Source organism: Sinohyriopsis cumingii, chromosome 8 (genome assembly GCF_028554795.1).
Source record: "Sinohyriopsis cumingii isolate HCF-2022 chromosome 8, ASM2855479v2, whole genome shotgun sequence".
Taxonomy (NCBI): domain Eukaryota; kingdom Metazoa; phylum Mollusca; class Bivalvia; order Unionida; family Unionidae; genus Sinohyriopsis; species Sinohyriopsis cumingii.
In genome coordinates, this window is record NC_142968.1 from 15,579,762 (window position 1) to 15,601,588 (window position 21,827).

Sequence of the window (21,827 nt, forward strand, 5' to 3'; positions counted from 1 at the left end):
GTCTAGTATGCGGTAAAATGAGTGGCAGTGCAGTATGTGGTAAACTGAGTGGCAGAGCAATATGTGGTAAAATGAGTGGCAGTGCAGTATGTGGTAAACTGAGTGGCAGTGCAGTATGTGGTAAACTGAGTGGCAGATCAGTATGTGGTAAAATGAGTGGCAGATCAGTATGTGGTAAAATGAGTGGCAGTGCAATGTGGTAAAATGAGTGGCAGTGCAATATGTGGTAAAATGAGTGGCAGTGTAAAATGCGGTAAAATGAGTGGCAGCACAGTATGTGGTAAAAGGAGCGGAAGCGCCATATGTGATAAAATGAATGGCAGTGAAATATGCGGTAAAATGAGTGACATTGCAAAATGTGGTAAAATGAGTGACAGTGCAATATGTGGTAAAGTGAGTGGCAGTGCAATATGTGGTAAACTGAGTGGCAGAGCAATATGTGGTAAAACGAGTGGCAGCGCCATATGTGGTGAAATGAGTGGCAGCGCAGTGTGTGGTGAAAATTATTTAATATGTAAATTAAATGTCGGTTTTCTTGCTGGTAACAATATCATTGTCTTCTTATGCCTTTGATTTTGCTTCCGATTAATTTCTTTTAAGAATCAATAAAGGTGGATATCTGAATTCCATCCTCTATTCTCTGTTTCCATCAGGCTTGTTTCCACATTGAATTGAACGTTATTGTACTGATGTTTGAACTGGTTAAGCCTTCTTTCTATATTGTACATAATATAATTTTGAAGAATCAGTAACTATCCCCAATTGTTTATTCATTTGTTGGAAATCTTTCATGCAGTGAACTCTTACGTTTTGAGGACTCTGCAGTCCACACTTTCCGTACTTATGTTTATTTCAAATTCTCTAGGAGCCATTCTGAAGGAGGATAATGCTGTGGACCCTGTCAGCCGAGTACCTTTAACACATCTTAACTTCCTCTTCTGGCATCTCTGCAGCTCTCCGTTCACTGCCCCGCCCAAAGAACCAGGCTGTAGACGGCGAGATGAATTCGAGCAAGTTCTCTTTGACGAATTAGGATTTAGTGCATTGGTTTTGGGATACTGGATTGAGTTTATTGAAACATTGCCCGCCTTAGATATCAAACAGTCTAGAATCCCATTTTTTTCCAAGAAAATCCGCCACTGTTGGTGCCCTTGCAGTTTCTCTTATCAACCATTAATGGTTTTCTGCTCACCGTTTGATACAAAAATTGCGGAGGAAGATTCGGTAACAAACGATGAATTTAATTTGCAAATGTATGTATTAGGATGTAAACCGGGATTTGTAAGATTATGCCCTGTCGATACCAGTAAATGGGAATGCAAGTTGGAACTAGTCGGTGGAAGATCGTGTCTTCAGCACCTTGATGTACACGACAAGATGAAACTCAAGGTTATCAACTGCTGGCGGGAATTTGACTCTGGTAAATACCATTGTTCATGTCATATTGTTTTTAATTGTTGTTGGCCACAAGTAGCACATGAGTGGATTACTAGAAGCAGGCCAACTGGTAATCGTTGGTTGTACGAAGGGATAAAGGAGTTAGTTGTGTCAAGTGGGTGTCACTTGAAAGTAGCTGTATGTGAAAAGAACCCAATGGATAAAAGTCAATGGGAATTTTGTTTCCAGCTTGCAGAGGACTATTTGATAATGCATACTGTGTATGACTTGCACAGCAGGGTGTATAGGATCTTCAAACTTCTTGCAAAGACCGATTTTATAGAAAGTGTTGGTAGTTTTAGAGACATTTTTAGGCATGTTTTCTATTATGCGTGTGAGCAAATCGAGCCTAACATATTCAGGTACAAGCCAGCCATCTGCATTATTTATATGGCTTCATGGCTCATTGAAAAGTTACAAGCAGGATTTGTACCACATTACTTCATTTGCAAACGTAACCTTCTTGAAGATCTTTCCATGGACACCATTGAAAGAATGATACAGCGATTTATAATCCTGAGACATAACCTTTTCTTCTACGCCGGATTCGTCATGGAGGAGAGAAGGTTACTTGATACTGGCATGGCGACTGTTTTTGAGAAGATAGCTGAAAGTGTTATCAAATTCTCAAATCAGACGGAACTCCGTGTAGCAAAGATTGAACTTGTTCCATTATTTATCCAAGAGGTTAAAACGCTAGTGCGATGCAAGAAATACAAAGATGGAGTTAAATTTTTCTCCTTTCTTTATTCTGAATTGATTGATCATGACTCGGGTATTTCAAAAATGCTGCTCTTGCAAGACATATTGGCAGGCTTGCATGTCAATGACAGATGGAATTTCGCTTTTTATTGGGATCACTGCGTTAAAAACGAGAGACTTCTTCATCTAGTATGCAGAGATAGTGACACGGAACCTCTTGAGAGCATGTTAGGGCCCAACATAACCGAGTGGCTTGGAAAGAAGATGGTAGTTTTGAAGGAATGTACTTTAGAATCTAATGTTATCGACTTTGTGGATAAATTTGTTTGCATTTTGAGCCAGTACATTGGAAATTCATCAGCAGTTGTTAGTGGTTTGGAGTTCTTTCTTAGCCGCTCATATGATTCAGTCACTCACAAATACAAGTTTGAAGATGCGCTTGAACCACCAGTTCAGTTAGTAGATCAACACTGTACCTGCACTTACTGGAAAGATAAATTACAGATTGCCGAAGTTTATGGCAGGTTTTACCACCCTAACGTTAATCTACAACTGGCTGGACTGTACATGTCCTTGTATAAAGCAGACAGCCTCCGTGGAGAATATCATTTTCAGCCTTTCGTTGAACAGTTTGAAGAATTATGTGAACGTGTCTGTAACAAAGCGTGCTACAAATATCTCTATTTCATGTGGTTTGATTGTGGATATGCAGAAAAAGCCGAACTTGCATTGATAAAAGCAGAATCCTTGCCTGGAGACGATATAAGCAGGGGCTCTTGGCTTTTTGAGCTGGATATGGAGGAGTAATACTGGGAAGTACCCTTAGCTTATAAAGCATTTTAGGACATTCAGTCATCCTACAAACGTTGTTGTTCTGTATCAATGATATGTACGAAACACGTATGGGTTGTATATTTAATTCTTATTAAAATGTTAATCATTCATAAAGTTCATAAAATTGTCATGCAGTATACCTAATGTGTTTGTCTATGATTGGTGATTCTGTATCTCTATCTCTGATACAGCATTCTGAGCTTTGATAATTGGTCTCGTCTGAAATGCTGACAAGGTAAACGTCAGAGAATATTTGTGCTAACAAATAGTTGGAGAATACAGCTTAGCAGGTATTCGTAATGCGTCTTATCTTGGCGATTCCACTGTATCGTAAACGTCTAACTCTGAGCAATTTGGAACACTTGAAATTTGTAAAACGTCATGAACCATAGTGGTGGCATCGAGCATCCAAAATAGATGTAAAGGTCTATGTTAAATACTAAGGTGTAATGAGGTACAGCGCGTATTGTTCTTATCACTGCCTCTCTGTAGTTTTGGAACATGCAAACATGTCACATGAATACTTCATTTTTGTTTATGGATGAACAATTTAAATCACGTTACTGTCCAGCCTGAAGTACTGTTTTTTTTAAAGTAATTTTTAAAAATAATTTGATTCAGCCTATTTCCATGTCTGTTTAAACATCTATACGTGCAGGGTGGGTCTGGGCATGGGCGATTTTCATGTATTTCAAAATAATTCTTCAACAAGAGACTCCATATGAAATTTCCACAGCGCTGGGCAGAGATCAGAGACATTAGATAAGGGGTTATGTGATTCGAATTTTCGTCTTCAAATTTCACGGTATTTGGAAATTTTATTCGATAAAATAGTTGAAATAGCACATGAATAATTTGTGATGCTTACTATATCTAGCTACTCCAATTTCTGCTAAGAGATGCGGTTTCCAATATTTTAAAAATATAAACTACTCGTAGGACAGGTACTATTGCAGACACAATAGTGATACGATTATGTAATGGGTTACTATACTTGTTGTTAATATTCATTTTCTCAACCGAACAAATTAAATTATTCCTTGTTTCATCTACAATGTTAAGTAATGAGTAATGCCGGTCTTTATATTGCTGAAACGTTGATGGTGGATTAGAAGGTTTCATTGATATAAACTCTTATCGTGTATTGTCTTTTTGTTGACAAACGTTGATGGTGGATTAGAAGCTTTCATTGATATAAACTCTTATCGTGTATTGTCTTTTTGTTGACAAACATTGATGGTGGATTAGAAGATTTCATTGATATAAACTCTTATCGTGTATTGTCTTTTTGTTGACAAATGTTGATGAAGGATTAGAAGCTTTCATTGATATAAACTCTTATCGTGTATTGTCTTTTTGTTGACAAACATTGATGGTGGATTAGAAGGTTTCATTGATATAAACTCTTATCGTGTATTGTCTTTTTGTTGACAAATGTTGACGAAGGATTATAAGCTTTCATTGATATAAACTCTTATCGTGTATTGTCTTTTTGTTGAGAAACGTTGATGGTGGATTAGAGGGTTTCATTGATATAAACTCTTATCGTGTATTGTCTTTTTGTTGACAAACGTTGATGAAGGATTAGAAGATTTCATTGATATAAACTCTTATCGTGTATTGTCTTTTTGTAACGTTGATGGTGGATTAGAAGTTTTCATTGATATAAACTCTTATCGTGTATTGTCTTTTTGTAACGTTGATGGTGTATTAGAAGTTTTCATTGATATAAACTCTTATCGTGTATTGTCTTTTTGTAACGTTGATGGTGGATTAGAAACTTTCATTGATATAAACTCTTATCGTGTATTATCTTTTTGTTGACAAACGTTGATGGTGAATTAGAAGCTTTCATTGATATAAACTCTTACCGTGTATTGTCTTTTTGTTGACAAACTTTGATGGGGGATTAGAAGGTTTCATTGATATAAACTCTTATCGTGTATTGTCTTTTTGTTGACAAACGTTGATGGTGAATTAGAAGCTTTCATTGATATAAACTCTTATCGTGTATTGTCTTTTTGTTGACAAATGTTGACGAAGGATTATAAGCTTTCATTGATATAAACTCTTATCGTGTATTGTCTTTTTGTTGAGAAACGTTGATGGTGGATTAGAAGGTTTCATTGATATAAACTCTTATCGTGTATTGTCTTTTTGTTGACAAACGTTGATGAAGGATTAGAAGATTTCATTGATATAAACTCTTATCGTGTATTGTCTTTTTGTAACGTTGATGGTGGATTAGAAGTTTTCATTGATATAAACTCTTATCGTGTATTGTCTTTTTGTAACGTTGATGGTGGATTAGAAGTTTTCATTGATATAAACTCTTATCGTGTATTGTCTTTTTGTAACGTTGATGGTGGATTAGAAACTTTCATTGATATAAACTCTTATCGTGTATTATCTTTTTGTTGACAAACGTTGATGGTGAATTAGAAGCTTTCATTGATATAAACTCTTACCGTGTATTGTCTTTTTGTTGACAAACTTTGATGGGGGATTAGAAGGTTTCATTGATATAAACTCTTATCGTGTATTGTCTTTTTGTTGACAAACGTTGATAGTGGATTAGAAGCTTTCATTGATATAAACTCTTATCGTGTATTATCTTTTTGTTGACAAACGTTGACGGTGGATTAGAAGCTTCCATTGATATACACTCTTATCATGTATTGTCTTTTTGTTGACAAAGGTTGATGAAGGATTAGAAGGTTTTATTGATATAAACTCTTATCGTGTATTGTCTTTTTGTTGAGAAACGTTGATGGTGGATTAGAAGGTTTCATTGATATAAACTCTTATCGTGTATTGTCTTTTTGTAACATTGATGGTGGATTAGAAGCTTTCATTGGTATACACTCTTATCGTGTATTGTCTTTTTGTTGACAAACGTTGATGATGGATTAGAAGCTTTCATTGATATAAACTCTTATCGTGTATTGTCTTTTTGTTGACAAGCGTTGATGGGGAATTAGAAACTTTCATTGATATAACTTTTATCGTGTATTGTTTTTTTGTAAAGTTGATGGGGGATTAGAAGCTTTCATTGATATAAACTCTTATCGTTTATTGTCTTTTTGTAAAGTTGATGGGGGATTAGAAGCTTTCATTGATATAAACTCTTATCGTTTATCGTCTTTTTGTAAAGTTGATGGGGGATTAGAAGCTTTCACTGATATAAACTCTTATCGTGTATTGTCTTTTTGTAACGTTGATGGTGGATTAGAAGCTTTCATTGATATAAACTCTATCGTGTATTGTCTTTTTTTGGACAAACGTTTCGATGTTTGTTGTTGCAAGAAAGTCCAGTGAACTATTTCTCTTCACATATTTTGACGACCTATATAGGTAATTATTTTTAAAATGCGTTACCACCTTACCGATTAAAATGTGCTACCACCATACCGAATAAAAGATATGCACTGGTCCGATATAGCATTTACATATATCGCTATGAAATTATAGCGATTATATTTAATGTTGAAGTGTACCTTATATGACACAATTCATTCGTTCGCTGCGCTGGTTGATGGGTTTAGTGATCTCATACACGAAGGAATTATTGAACTTAATCACAGTGATAACGTTTCGTACTTTATTCATTACGTATGTTCTAATATTAGCAGCTTCTATGTCAGTCTTACAGTTTTACCGATCACACATCACGCATGCCGATAACTGCTGTTCGGACCACCTCGTCTGTTTACGAAACAAGGATTTGCCAGAAAAGAAAAGCTCAAGCAACGATTCATTAATTTTTTAAATTTGCAATTCTCAGTTACTCTAATTGTGTAAATAGCTAAAGTAGTCCGAATAGATTGCGGTTTAATATGTTGCGAGGAAATTTATGGTGAACACAATGTGTGATTTTTCTGTCAATTACTACGCCGATGTATTTCGGTTTCACAGAAATAGCTAAGGTGATGTGAATGACTTATTTTTAGAAACATGTTTTTATACTTGTCAGTTTCGTGATGGAAAAATGAATTGTTTTAGAGATTTTGTTCCATGCCAAGTGAATGAGTGTGCTGTGCTAACCTTAAATGGTAAAAATACGAGTTTTAAAGGATGTATGTCCATGCGGTTGAGGTTCACCTTCTATGCATACGAAAAGAGCAAACAAAACTTCGTCTATATTAACGGCCACCAATCTCTTTTACGCACCTCGAACTGCTGAGATATGAAAACCACAAGAAGACGCTTTGAGCTGTTCCTTGGAGTAATCTGAATCAAGGATTAAGAACATTTGTTTGTTGAATTAAGACGGACGTTTATCACTATATAAAAATATTTGAAATTAAATACACAATCTCTTTGTTATATTCGATATAAGTTGTGAAATGTTGTGGTTGGTCGCCGCTATTTCATGTAGAGTAAATCAGCTGAGATAACATGGATGACAGGTGAGATATTATTTACAAATACGGATGTTGCCTTTCAGGAATTTCTCTCAGTGACGATTTTACTTTACCAAAAGCAAAAGCCTTGCAAATCTTCACAGTTGGCAGATTTTATGGAAGATAACAAACGGTATTTGAAGAAAGGGTTCAGTTAAAATATCCATAGGTCGACGAAATTCACAATTTTATTGTAATATCATTGTGTGGTATATGACAGATGATGGTGGCGGTAATATTAGTAGTATGTACAATATGTAATCATCAGTAAGGCAGGTTCTTCACTAGCGAAATATTTTGTTTTTTAATTCACCCACTGAAATCACCGAAAATAAAGATTACTTTTCATGACAATTTCTGAACGTACGTAACATTTGTTCTAGACAATTTCTTATCCCTATCACCCCGTTATTTCAAAAACAAAGAAAAACGCTTCATAAAGCGTTATTATGTAATGGCCTCTATCTACAATGTAGTAAACTTCTCAGTCATTGTTCAAGAGATTTAAAACCTCGGAATACAGTTTTTTTTTCTCCGTCTGTGGATGCGCACAACGGTTTTATAATTTTGATCTCTATCCCTTGGGGTTGGTGGGTGGAAGGAGTCACTTTAGAGTGGAGACGATGTTTAATTTATTTTAATTTAAGGCGTTTTGCCTAAACGCCTGCTCATGGCCGACAAGATGGGGGAGGCGGCATCCAGGGATATATCCCCGGGGCCCCGGCATTGTAAGGAGGCCCAGGCCGAACAACACTTTAATTTTATAAAAGAAAAACTTTGTTTGAACAAGAACTAGGAGAGGCCTTGGTGATCGCTCTATACGGCCTACTTAATAGCTTAATATAGAGACTTGAAACACTGTGATATGATGGAAAGTGGTCTGTAGGTGTGGACAACAGTTCTATAATTTTGAACCACCTGGGTGGGGGTTCAGATACGAGTTGGGATGTGGCATCTGGTTCATAACTCAGAAATCGTTGGAATCCATTCCGTAATTGTTGGAATCCATACCGTAATTGTCGGAATCCAATCCGTAATTGTTGGAATGCATACCATAATTGTCGGAATCCATTCCGTAATTGTAGGAATCCATTCCGTAATTATTGGAATCCATACAGTAATTGTTGGAATCCATTCCGTAATTGTTGGAATTCATTCCGTAATTATTGGAATCCATACTGTAATTGTTGGAGTCCATTCCGTAATTGTTGGAATCCATTCTGTAATTGTTGGAATCCATACCGTAATTGTTGGAATACATTCCGTAATTGAATGATGAATTTAGTTATGCGCACGTGCTTATACTTTTTCGTCTGTTATTTCCTTTTATTTCCTTTAGTCTGTTATTTCCTTTAGTCTGTTATTTCGTTTGGTCTGTTATTTCGTTTGGTCTGTCACTTATTGAGGATGTAATCAGGGAGTCACGTGGATATGTGTGTAAATGCATTTTTTTTATATAGTTTTGGACATTCGTGTATGTATTCCCTGATTAGATATATTGAAGTTATGTAGATGTTTGAATATTTTGTCGTGCGCTAATTAGATAACCAAATATTTAAACCACTATTTAACTGAAGACGTACGCAGTTGTTATTATATTTATTAGTATTATTATTATTAGTTGTTTTTGTTGCGGTTGTTTATGTTGGAGATAGAACAGAATGAAGTTATAGCATTATTTTATGAGTGATGTTACTAGGCATGATATCTGTAAAATTAGATACCTTAAACAGTCTTTTTTGTACATTATTAAATGTATAGTTTTTATATCAATATATTTCTGTTAGTATCAAATGATCTCAGATACAGAGGCAGATTGTTCTTAAGTCTAAGAACTTGTGGGTTCTCACATATTTTCTTAGTCGGAGACAAACTCTCATAAAACAAAAAGCATATGAGATACATAAATCTATGTGATTTTAGGAGCGAATCTTAAACATATAAACCTAATTAGAAAGAAATCATTTCTATATAGTTTTCCTAGACGTTTGCTTTGGAGTTTGTCAGTATATATAATGTTGAATTCTCTCCCGTTTACTGATACATGGATTTAAAAATAGTATATCAATTTATTGGCTGCGACTTTATCATCCAAGCGAAACTTTATTGCTACTGTTACTATGACTATTCTTCTTCTCATTATTATTATTATTATCATTATTATTATTATTATTATTATTATTATTATTATTATTATTATTATTATGGTTGTTGTTGTTGTTGTCCAGTCAGGCTTATATGCTTAAAGTAAAAGCAGCGGAAGCAGCGAAAAACTATAAAAATAAAAAACTTTCCCAAAAAAATCCATGCTTCTGCTTACGCTCTGAGCTTGGAATTCAGAATCCGGAATTTAAAATACAGAATTTGGGATATACTTAACAAAATTCAGAACTTCAACACTAAAAGCGGTATTAAACAGGTTTAACTTAGGAATGCTCATTTCGAAATAATAGTTCCGAGTTTCTAATTTATTATGCGTCATTCAGAAATCGAATTCATATACAAATCTATTTTTTCGAGTTATAGTAGATATATTTTGTTCTATTTTGATTTTAGTTTTTTCAGAGATATTTATGTAATAGTCCAGATAGATTCATTTTCTTTGAAATTGTACTCTTCCTTGCTATCGCTATTTTAATTTATATGTAGATTTGTAAGCATTAAGGATGATTGCAGGAGACACGTTTTTTTGCAGAGGCAACAAGTGAAATTCGTTTTGCTGAGGATATCCTGGATCCGTTTAGTGCCACTTCTTTCCCGCATTTTAGTTATCTGCTGGAGAAGATTGCATATTGTATTATTGCATCACCCACGGTCAAACGAATGGCACTCACTGCAACTGTGATGGAAGGGTCCGTCGTTGAAGTTGTTGGTTTCGAAGCAGAATTGCTAGAGCCATATGCATTGCAAATGCCACCATGCTCTCGAGTAGCAAACGCTCTCGTGTCAAATAACCCTACAAAGGCTAAACCTTGTATTACTGTATTTTATACACCAACAGATACTGTCGTACGGAACGATTTTGAAAGAGAACGTAAGGAAGTTGATCTAATAATGGACACAAAGTCATTGTGTGCCTGGTTTTGTTAAACTAGTTCCTGTTATGACAAATATATGGCCATGTGAAACGGATGAGAGAGGTAGAAAAATGTACCTTCCACACCTGAAGTTTGTGCAGAGCAAAGGTAGCTTGCATAACAGAGAAGATACGCAAGTCTCCATTGTTAAGAATACATGCATAGCTTTCCGAGCGCGTTGGCCTGAAGAAGCCAACGAATGGATTGTAAGAACGAGGCCTTATAACTGGCCTTCACAAAAAGTCAGACGGCTCATTGTTCAAAACGGCTGCAGAATCATACCTAAAGACTCACATACTTCAAGACTGGATTGGAAGATTGATTTTGGCTTGTCGGAGAGAATACTTTTGCGCCAGGCAGTGTCTTTAGATCAGCAGATGGGGTACAGAATCTGGAAATTGTTTTTTGGTGATATACCGTGTCACTATCAGAGCAAACTGACTGAAGTAACAAGAAGTGAATTTTTCTATGCCTGTGAATTCATCCCACCAGCATCGTGGAAGGATAAGATTGGCACCTGCATCCTTCGTATGATCGCAGATTTCTTGTTGAAGATAGAACAGAAAATGATATCACATTACTTTATGAGCAGCGTCAACATATTTGATCAACTACCTGAAGATTGTGTATTACATCTCAAAAAGAAGATTCAATCCATGCGAGCTTCCCCTCTCATTTCTGCATACTTCTCTCTAGACATATTAGGTATTTCTTCTGAAGGCCCCAAGAGCTGGATAGAGGTCATGTTCGAAGATCTGAGATTGTTTGCACTTGATGGAGATATAGGTAGATCGTACAGAAATGTTTTTCTTCCTTCAAAATTAGAAGCTGTTAGAACGCTGGCTGAATTGGGGGATTATCCACATGCAGCGGATTACTGTATGAGTGGTTTTGTTCTTCTTACAAGAATTGAACCAGATATTACCTTTCCAGACTTCTTCCTATTCACGCTTACCGATATTCACTCTATATTAAAGTGGTGCCTTGCGTTCTATTTTGACACATTTCATGGCATGTCGCTTTTAGATGCTGTATGCTGTACCACAGAGACAGTTTCACTCTCAGAAATACTTGGACCTTTAACGACGTTAAACATACGTTCTGTCAGAGTTCCGCTTGAATATACTCAGGGAGCGAATGTATTGTTTTTTGTGGATTGTTTTTCATTCTGCTTAGAGAGGATGTGCTGTCACAAAGACAATATCGTTGCCATATGTACATTCATAAGGAAGTATTATGTAGAGTCCACCAAGAAATATGCCTTTGATGATTCTTTGAAAGGGACCGTAGTTGATAAAACTCCCTATCCGAGACATTTTGTCATATATGAGACAGTGGATGAGCTGATAAATTGCAAGCTATATGAGATTTACATGCGATTATATGATGCTTTCTGTGCTATTGAGCGACCAAGGGAGTTTCAACACTATATGGATCTATTTGAAGATGTCTGTGATCGATACTGCAAGGAAAGTGCATACCGATTCCTGGCAGAGTTATGGAGCTGGTACAATAACCAGCCCAGAGCTGATACTGCGTGGTCAAAATGCCAGTCTTTGAGAAAATGAACCAATCCATTGTATAGTGAAACACAATCTTATTCGATTTTAATGGAAGATAGATTACAGTATTGAATGACTGAAAGGTTTTGTTTGCAAAATGACCGTAACAATGTCATGACTCAAGCTGATTAATGCCATTTAATTGTATGATATTTCTGTTGATTTAACGTTCTCCTATTGATTACTGTAAACAGTTAATGTGACGAGACGTTTACAATTTGAAATCACCCCATGTGTGTAAAACTCGAGATTGGCAAATCAAATTTATGCAGGAGGCTTGCTCAAAAGGTCCAATTATGAAACCTTTACTTTTAACGTATCCCAATCTAAGTTATAAACTTTATCGACATTCACTCCAATGTTATTTCACCTATTATACACCTTTTGCAGCATTTATTGAGATAGTTTTACCTGATAGAGGAAGTAAATGAAGTTTTTCGTTAGTTTAAATTACAACTTGACATGTTATATTTTCCACAAGCTATGAGAGTAGTTTTGGATGGGTGGATGGTATCTATCAGTCGATGTAACGTTTTGTATTTAGCAGACTTTAAATATTGCCCAGGATAAATCTTAAATTTGATTCCAAACTACTGAATTGTAATATCAGGAGGGTTCTTTCGAATGATGCAAATGTATCTCACATCGCATATCAATGACATTTACCTGCGTCTTGTAGTTTCTTAAAGCTTGCTTGAAACTTTATCTGAGAACCTTGTGTAACAACAACTTTGCATGTTGCATTCAAACATTCTGTGTAGGTGTTTTGAGATTTGTCAACTACACTTGTGGCTGTATATGCACCTTAGAGTTGATATTGTTTCATACTGTTTATTAATATACTTCTACTTGGATCCTAGACAGGTTTTTACAGTACATTATTGTTTCATATTATTTATAAATGCACTTCTTTGATTCTAGACAGGTCCTTACTGTACAGTATTGTTTTGTTATTTATAAATATACTTTTACTTGGATCCTAGACAAGTTATTATTGTATATTATTGTTGCATACTGTTTATAAATGTACTTCTTGGATCTTCGACCGGTTTGTACTGTACAAGTGTACAGTATTGTTAAATTATTTAGTTGGTTCTGAACGGAAATGGTGCCAGTCTGAGGTCAAACTTGGCTGCCACAATGGCCATCTTGAAAATCTTCTGAGCGCTAATCCTCCTGAATAGATGGAAATTCGTGTTGACATGCAGTTTTCACCAGAAGTCTTCTAACGATGTCTCGTTGATTCTAAACGAAAACGGTGCCGATCTTAAATCCAGTATGGCCGACAGAGTGACTATTTGAAAATCTCATCGTTCTAGAATATGAAAGATGGTTTCAACACTCAGCAGTTGAAACAAGAAATGGTCTTAACTTATGATTCCTGTCAGTTCTTTGCAGCCAGTAGGGTATCATGCACTTCAAGAGACTACGATCAAGCCCTGTTCGTGCTAGAATTATCAAATTAGTTAATTGCTTGATTATTACTACATCCTTACATTAAAAGAGGGTCACTCCGACCTATATTTCACATTTGACTGGTTTTGGGTACCTTTTCATGTTTAGCTCATGACTATATAGGTTTTTGTTGCACTCGTATACATGCTGTCATACCCAGGAAACTTGGCGACGGAATGACAAGTATTACACCCTCTTCTCCATCGTTGTTAACTGTGACACAATCGCGTTGCCTAAATGTGGTGTTTCAAGTTTATTTTTCAAGTTCTGTTCATTCTAGAATCGTCAGTCTAGATTATTGTGTCTTTCTTAGTAACACTCCTCCATTACAACAAAAGAAGGTCACTGTGACTTACATTTCACATTTTCCTGACTTTGATTACATTATTTTTATGTTTAGCTCATGTTCTTTTTGCCATCTTTTATAAATATTGTTATGCCTAAAACTGCTAAACATAACAAGGGGGTACACTATGACGAGAACTACATTCTCATCAAATCGGTAGGTTATCATATTCCATATTTCTCGTCTTCATGCCTTTGCTTAAAGTTTGCGTTTAAAGTCTGTTATTTAAGCTCTGGTGATACTAGAATTATGAAACTAGATAGTTATGTGTAATCTCGTTTATTATCACATCCTTTCAATGAAAGAATGCCACTATGACCTGCATTTCACAATGAACTGTCATAGGTTTCTGCGTTTAGCAAAGGATTTACACAAACATGTACTGCGTGAGAAGTTCTACGCCTTAATTGCAGAAGAGGTTTCTGTAACTTATATTTAATTCTTCAACGAGTTCTTGAAATTTGGGATATAAGGTTCACTTACTGGGTTTATGTCAGAATCATGAAACGTGATAAATGTATTCATGGTTTTGTGTTCCACACAAAACATCGAAGTTCACTGTGAACATATGCTTTACTTAAATAGTTGAAACGTACTTGAAGTTTTCTACGGACTTCAAAGTCTTTCCATACTATGTACATCATACCCTTTATGGCCTGTACTGTTGGAAGCAGGAATACGTGTTTATTTAGAGCTGTTTTCTATAATGTGCAGATTTAAAACGAAATAAACGAAACACATGAAGTTAGTTACAATGGGGCAAGCATATCCTCGATAACTTTAGTCTGAATTTATTTTCTGCGTGGTAATTAATGTATACAGTGGTTACTGGAGACTACTAAGATCTACGAAAATGTGAGTTGTGCAGTCGTTGATTATACTCAGGTGTACTTTGTTTGACGCCGCATTTTATGTTTTGATTTACTCAGATAAGTTATAGATTAAATTACGTCATCATATATATAAATACATCGTCTAACGGTCTTAAATTGGACACATGTCTAGTCCTGGTGAAAATTGTAATGTAATTTTACCATATTTACCGAATTTCTCAAGCAAATATATTGGAGGGAAAATACTGTCGTTTGGGCAGAAAAAGCAATTGTTGCCTACGGTAAAATCGGCATGGGAATAGTATACAAAGGGCGAATGTTCAGGATATACTAAACATGCAGAACATAATTTCAAGTTCAGCAGAAATTTAAGAAAACATTATTTCAAAGTGCCGTTCTATATAATCTAAAAACATCTTTAATATCAGAATCGTTATTATTATTCATTTTATTATTTAATTATTATTCGCAATACAGTTTGATACTTTTCATAAAATAATGTCCTTTAATCCTAGGAGATTTATCCAGGTGTAAAATCTAAATCTATGATTTAATGTAACCTAGAGATAAATGATTTTAATGAAATCTTTATTTTGTTTGTTTTTTGCTTTAGAGTGTCATTTAGCGATCATTTAGAGATGACCATATCTGCTTACTTAGTTAGGCATGCCATGGATATATCTGTATAATGTATGTATGTATGTATGTATGTATGTATGTATGTATGTATGTATGTATGTATGTATGTATGTATGTATGTATGTTGTTGTTGTTGTTCTAGGGTTTAAGGCCATTTTTCGGCACAAGATAGGCCATATATGGCGGCCAGTATAACTGGTGGAGGAAGAACCCTGGAAAACCCAGGAAAGAACCACCGACCCACGAGAAGCTACTGGCAGGATGTATGTATGTTATGCGTGCAAGTATGTATGTATGTATGTATGTATGTATGTATGTATGTATGTATGTATGTATGTATGCATGCATGCATGTATGTAGGTAGGTAGGTAGATAGGTATACATGTAGGTATATATGCATGTCTGTTACGAGTTTATGCTCTAGAAATAAGTAACAGAAAAGAGTGAAAAGCAACAAGCTTTGTAAAATTCAACAAATAATTTATTTCCTTTGAATACGAAGTGAAAATGAAACTTAAAAAAATACGATATTGCGTATCAAATCCCAAAATAATCACAGAATTACAGACACAAATCGTAATTTAAAAAAGTTTCTGAATAAACTTTAGTGGAAAGGCAAAGTAAGTCCAACGCTGAAGGTGTTGCTGTGCATGTGGTGGCCTGTATCATGTTGTTGTACCAACAGTCTTTTGTTGAAACAGTAATACAATTCCAGGTTTGATTTCACTATAAATCCCAGTGAATGTATCTGCCCTGGACTTTTATTTTTTATGAGCACTCTGAATTCCCAGAGAAATATTCACTAGTTTAAGTAATTTAAAGAATCAAATTCCAACACAAATGAACTTCTGGACACAACAATAATACAAAATTGATTCTGCTAGATCTTTAAACACGAATGAATAATCTTTCTAGTAACAAGATTATATAGTCTTCCACTTGGCCGCAGGTCACGATTAACATTTTCTTAACAAAAAACCCTTACCTATTGGAAAATAATATGTTTGCTGTAATTAGAAAGTATAATACTTAAGCTGTATTATATAACCTAGAATGTGCTAGGTACACCGGGTAAATTGAACGGGAATTCCAATAACCATGATTGAGGCCCAAATAAATATGTTTACTTCTATTAATAATGATCCTGATATTAAACCAGTACACATTGAGATTATTTTAGCTATGTATTAGTTGTTTACAGAATAAAACATATAATTCAGGTGAAGTAGAAAATAAAAAAAGACTTTGGACAAGGTTATGTCCTACAGACAATGTTACATTAAATAGCATATAATAAAATTATATATATATATATATATATATATATATATATATATATATATATATATATATATATATATATATATATATATATATATATATATATATATATATATATATATATATATATAAGTGTATGTATATGCATTTGTTTGTATGACGAATGCGTAACTGAACGCGTTTATGAACAAACGTTGTCATGGGTTATGTACCGTTTATAATTGTATATCTGCCAATCATCAATATAATGATTAACTTGACTGACAGCAAAATAAACGTGTTAAAATGTATATAGCACTATTTAGCACTAACTTAGATGTTCACTTCTTTTTGTAATGGCTGTACGCTTGAAGAAACTCAGTTGAAAGTATATTGCGATTTGTCTAGTAGGTAGTAGCAGCAAAGTGCGTTTTCACCCCCTTTTGTTAGTATATAAGTATGTGTAGCTTGACAATTTTAGTCATTCTTATTTTTTATGCTCTTTCCGTAATATTCAGTCTTCAGACGTATTTTTTGTTTGGTTTAGGTATTTTATGGGAGCAAACATATTTGGTTTGGATTATTCAGTGAAAATTGAAAGTTCTTGTTTTAGTTTATTATTATTTTGGAACTTTTATGAATTATTCAAAGTCGTTCTGGACAACGCCATTCTAACACATCAGGACTGTTGGCTGATGAGTATATATGGAACATTTCATTCTATTTTACATTTATATTTCTTTTTACAGGATTATTTTGGATTCAATTCATAATACTGTACGTTCCTCGTTAATTTTCATTTATAACATTGAAAATTAAATTATTTCTTAAGCTTTACAAAACTTGATGTTGTTTTTTCTTTCTATAGTTAATTACTATAGAGTCTTAACAGAAGTTTGGGGACTCATCCGGGATACGAATTTCAGAAAATTTCAGATAAATTAAAATTTCTTTTCTGAATTTGTTTTTGATGTTATATAGTAAAACCTACAAACGTTCGCAACGTCATCTAGGGTGGAAAGTTTTGTTTCCAATCCGATCCAGGAAGGTTTGTGTGTTTAGGGTAATATGAGCTGCTGGAGCTTGCCAGCCGTTAATCTCTTTCTTTAGAATGGTCTTTGTTCAAACAGTAGCTTAAAATAGTTTGGTCAGGTTGTAGGCGAACATGAATGTTTTTTTGCAAATGCTTTAGGATTATTCAGTAAATGTCTATCTAGCTCTGAAAATAAATTAAATGAATAAAATTTGAACACCAGACGGAAAGAGGGTTTATGAATACTTGATCATCAAATGCAGAAAGAAGAAAGAGAGGGACACATGCAAATGAAAACTAAGAAACAGAGATGCAGATTTAATTGCAAATGCAAAAGGGAGGACGAAAACGGGAATGCGTATATAAGGAGGAAGATGGAAATGCAATTGAAGTGAAAGAGTTAGAACTGGCAAGCAAAATACCTTCCCCTCATGAAAGTTTAGTTTTTAATGTTACAAATGTGTTATATTTGCACCCTCTTTTCACGAAAAAGACGTTGATCAACATTTTTCTCGTTTTGAAATATAGGCTAGACTATCAAACGGTCAAGAGAGCACTGGACTGTATGATTACAGAGTGTACTTAGTGGCAAAGCTCTTGACGTTTTATGCCTCACTGTTAGTAGAAGCTAGTGCTGATTATGAATTGGCTGAGGAATGTATCTTGGAGGGTTATGATTTGGTTCATTAGGCATATCGACAGAGATGTAGGCATTGCAAAAAAAAAAAAAGAAATAAAAAAGAAGAAAATAAGAGAAAGAAAAGAAAATAACCAAGCTCAAGTCGAGTTTGCGAGGAAAATAAAATCTATTTGACAGGTGATGTACATCTAAAAAGGATTGATAACGATTGTGACAAAGTTAGATAACTCATGTAATTGAAAGTTTAAGAACTGCTTCCATAGTTACGTCCAGAGGTACCTCGATGACCACCAGGTATACACTTTAGAAAAAGCTGCTCGTACAGCTGACGCTTGTTCCTTGACTCATACAAATTCATTTGTCAGTAACTTTTCCTCTCTGCAGATGGTTCGTAAGAAAACGATCCAGTCTCAAACGAGTACTTACAAATTTCAATCTGGCACAACTTGTAAGAATCAAACGTCTGATATGACTGGTCAGAAGTCTTTATCTCTTCCTATGTGAACTTATTGCAAGAAAATAGGGCACGTTATTTCTGAGATGCTATAAATTAAATATAAGCAGCAGAATAAAACCAGCTGCTCCAGATGATCTTGTTTTTCATAGGTCATGGTTGTGTATTGGAAACTATGCTGATGTTGGGTCAAACAAACCCCATTCATTGTTTATGGTGAATTATGAGCTATTCAAGTCGAAAGGTTGGATATCACTTACTGGTAATTCGGCCAACCCTATCCTGTTAAAAAATAGAGGGACAGGGAGCTTCTCAGCGTCCTTTATTATCGGGTACTTTGCCTTTTTCTGAGAGGTCTCCTTCTTCTGTAAGTGTTTTTGTTCAGGGAGTAGAAAGTGGCTTTATTCAAATTCCACTCCATAATGTTAATGTAACATCAGACTTAGTTTATTGACCAGTGACTATCTCCACTGTAAATTCTCTGCTCATCGATTGTGTTAATTTATTACTTGTCAGAAACTTAACTGGAGATAAACTTATGCTTAATCCACTTTGCCTTGTCTGGATCGAAAAGCAGATCATATTGAAAATGAAATCCCTGATTTATACCCTAATTGTGCAGTTACCAGAGCTATCGCCACAACAGCTCTTGAGAATGAAGTTGATCAGGAAACTATTCCAGTATCTCATACATTTCTTGGCCACGCTTTAGATGAGGTTTCATTTGCTCATGATCATTTGTATCCTGTTTTAATCAATCATTCTAATATTTGTAATCAGGGTAACAAACGACAATCACTTATCGTCGAACAGGGAAACGATCCTGCCATCTCCTGTTTGTTTCAGAGGGCTATTAGCAGAGCTGAAGCAACAGAGGTACCAGCTTGCTATTTTTGAAAAAATGGAGTCCTTATGTGCTAGTGACGAGTGCTCGGTGCTGTGAAATTTGTTTCCTACGTCGATAGACAGAAAATTCTCTATATAGCCCATGAAATCCCCTTTGCATGTAGTTTATGAGTGAGTGCAACCTATCACGAGATATTACATCATTTTTGTGGCTAAGAAATAAAGCTATGTTTATAAATAGTACAGATCTTGTCACACTTTACACATTGTTGGAAGACCCAACCAAAAGATAACTAAAGCTAGTTTACAACCTATTTCTGCATTTGATGAACCATTTAGCTGAATAATCATGGACTGTGCTCGTCCCTTATTTCAAACCAAGTCAGGTATCCAATGCTTATTGATATAATGTTTTGCGTAGACAAGATTTACACAGGCAATTCCTTTACCGAATATTAAGAATACAACTATAGTAAAATCCTTTATAAAGTTTTTTACGCTTTGGGGCTTGTTATGTATATTTGATGTAATTGTTTGTTTGTTAAATTTAATGTTTTTATTCCTTTGCATGCTATTGTAATGTAACCTTGTTTACTGGATTTGACATTGCCCAGAATTGAAGCATTGTAACTAGTTGTTGACCTTCAAAATCAGAGACAGTTTTGGTAAGCAACTTTTATTTTGATTCTTTTTAATTATCTCTTTTAGAGTAAGAAATTTGAGTTGAGTCAAGGTCATACCTGGACTACGTGTCATTAAGCATGTGTCAATTGGTAAACAAACTTCCATTGTTTCCAGAAGGATGTACTTTTGACCCCTTCCGGGAATCTGTTTTGCGTCCTTTTAGTCGTATAACTGATGTTTTGATAAGAATTCTATCAGTCGTCCTTTAACATCTGACATGTTAAGTTGTATTATGTTATGACCAGTTTGGGCTGAATTTTAGTTTCTTCAAATTACTGAATTCAAGTGGCTGTTATCTCTGGAAATACAAAAGTGCTCTGATAATTCGTGGACAAAGAGATTTACTGCAATGTATAAGGAATTCAAAACTGGAGTAATATTTTCTGTGATTCAACAAGAGACTTGACACATCTGCACTTCGTAGGTTATTACAGACGTCATCGCCTTCCATCTTGAATTTTCATCTGGATTTGAACTGTGATTCACTTTGATAGGATTTAATTCGCACTACCGTAAGTTTTTTCTCTCATTTTTTACTTTGTATTCTAAGGAAACAAATTATTTGTTAAATTTTACAAAGCTTGTGGTCTTCACTCTTTTCTGTTACTTAGTTTATGAGCAAAGACTCGTAACAGAAAACTGGGGCGCTCTTCATTGGGATACGAATTTTGCTAAACTTTTTCTGAAAACTGTGTTTTTGAAATTTAAATTCCCATAATTTCGGAATTTTAAATCCCATGTATTATTTCACATGTTTGAAATCTTTTCTGAAATCAACAGGTTTTTTTTACAATGTCATCAAAAGTGGAGATCTTTCTTTCAAATCCTACCCAGGAGCTGTTAGCCTGTTTGAAAAAATATACATTGATTCAACTTGCCATATATTATGATCTTTCTTAGGCAAAAGCTTCTTTGACGAAGCAAGAAATAAAAAATAGTTTGGTCCAGTGTCTTGTGGAAAAGAATGTTTTGGATAAAATTGCTTTGGTTTCGATCTGTAAGTCTGTATCAGACTCTGACATAGATGTAAAGGAATTAAAATTAAAATACAAGATAGAATTAGAGTTAAGAAAGCTGGAACTTCAGAAAGATAAAGAAGAAAAGAAATGCAGTTGCAATTGGAGAAAGATGACGAACAAATCCAGTTACAGAAAGATCAAATGTTACTGGAGAAAGAGGAGAGAGAGAGAGAGAGAAACAAATTCAGTTACAGAAAGAACAAATGCAGTTACGGAAAGAAGAGAAACAAATGCAGTTGCAGTTGGAGAAGGATGAGAGAGAGAAATAGATTCAATTACAATAGGAGAAAGAGGAGAGAGAGTGAGATGCAAATGCAAAGAGAGAAGGAAGAAAAAGAATTTCAAAATGTAGAATAAGAGAATTAGAGCTTGCAAATGAAAAACACATTCCCACTTTAAATACAAATTCAAGTTTTGATGCTAATAAGAATATTAGGTTAGTGTCCCCTTTTAGAGAAAAAGAAGTAAGCAAATAGTTTCCTCATGTTTGGAAAAATTGCTGGAAATTTGAAATGGCCGAGGGAGCATCGGACTTTATTATTACAGAGTGCAATTTTTGGTAAAGCCCATGACATCTATACATCCCTGTCAATACAACAGAAT

General features: G+C 34.8%; 1 protein-coding gene across 9 annotated transcripts in view; it reads left to right on the forward strand.

Annotated features, from left to right (window-relative positions):
* LOC149793030 (uncharacterized) overlaps positions 1-21,827 on the forward strand; it is a 200,174-nt gene that overhangs the window by 106,894 nt on the left and 71,453 nt on the right. Inside the window, exon 8 of one of the 9 annotated variants that reach the window (XM_089966919.1) lies at positions 10,072-12,992. The exons of the other annotated variants lie outside the window; for them this stretch is intronic. Within the exon in view, the coding sequence (XP_089823045.1) occupies positions 10,072-10,466 (395 nt within the window). The 3' untranslated portion in view covers positions 10,467-12,992. Of the gene's footprint in view, positions 1-10,071; positions 12,993-21,827 lie in introns of those variants that run through there. 9 annotated transcript variants of the gene reach the window in all.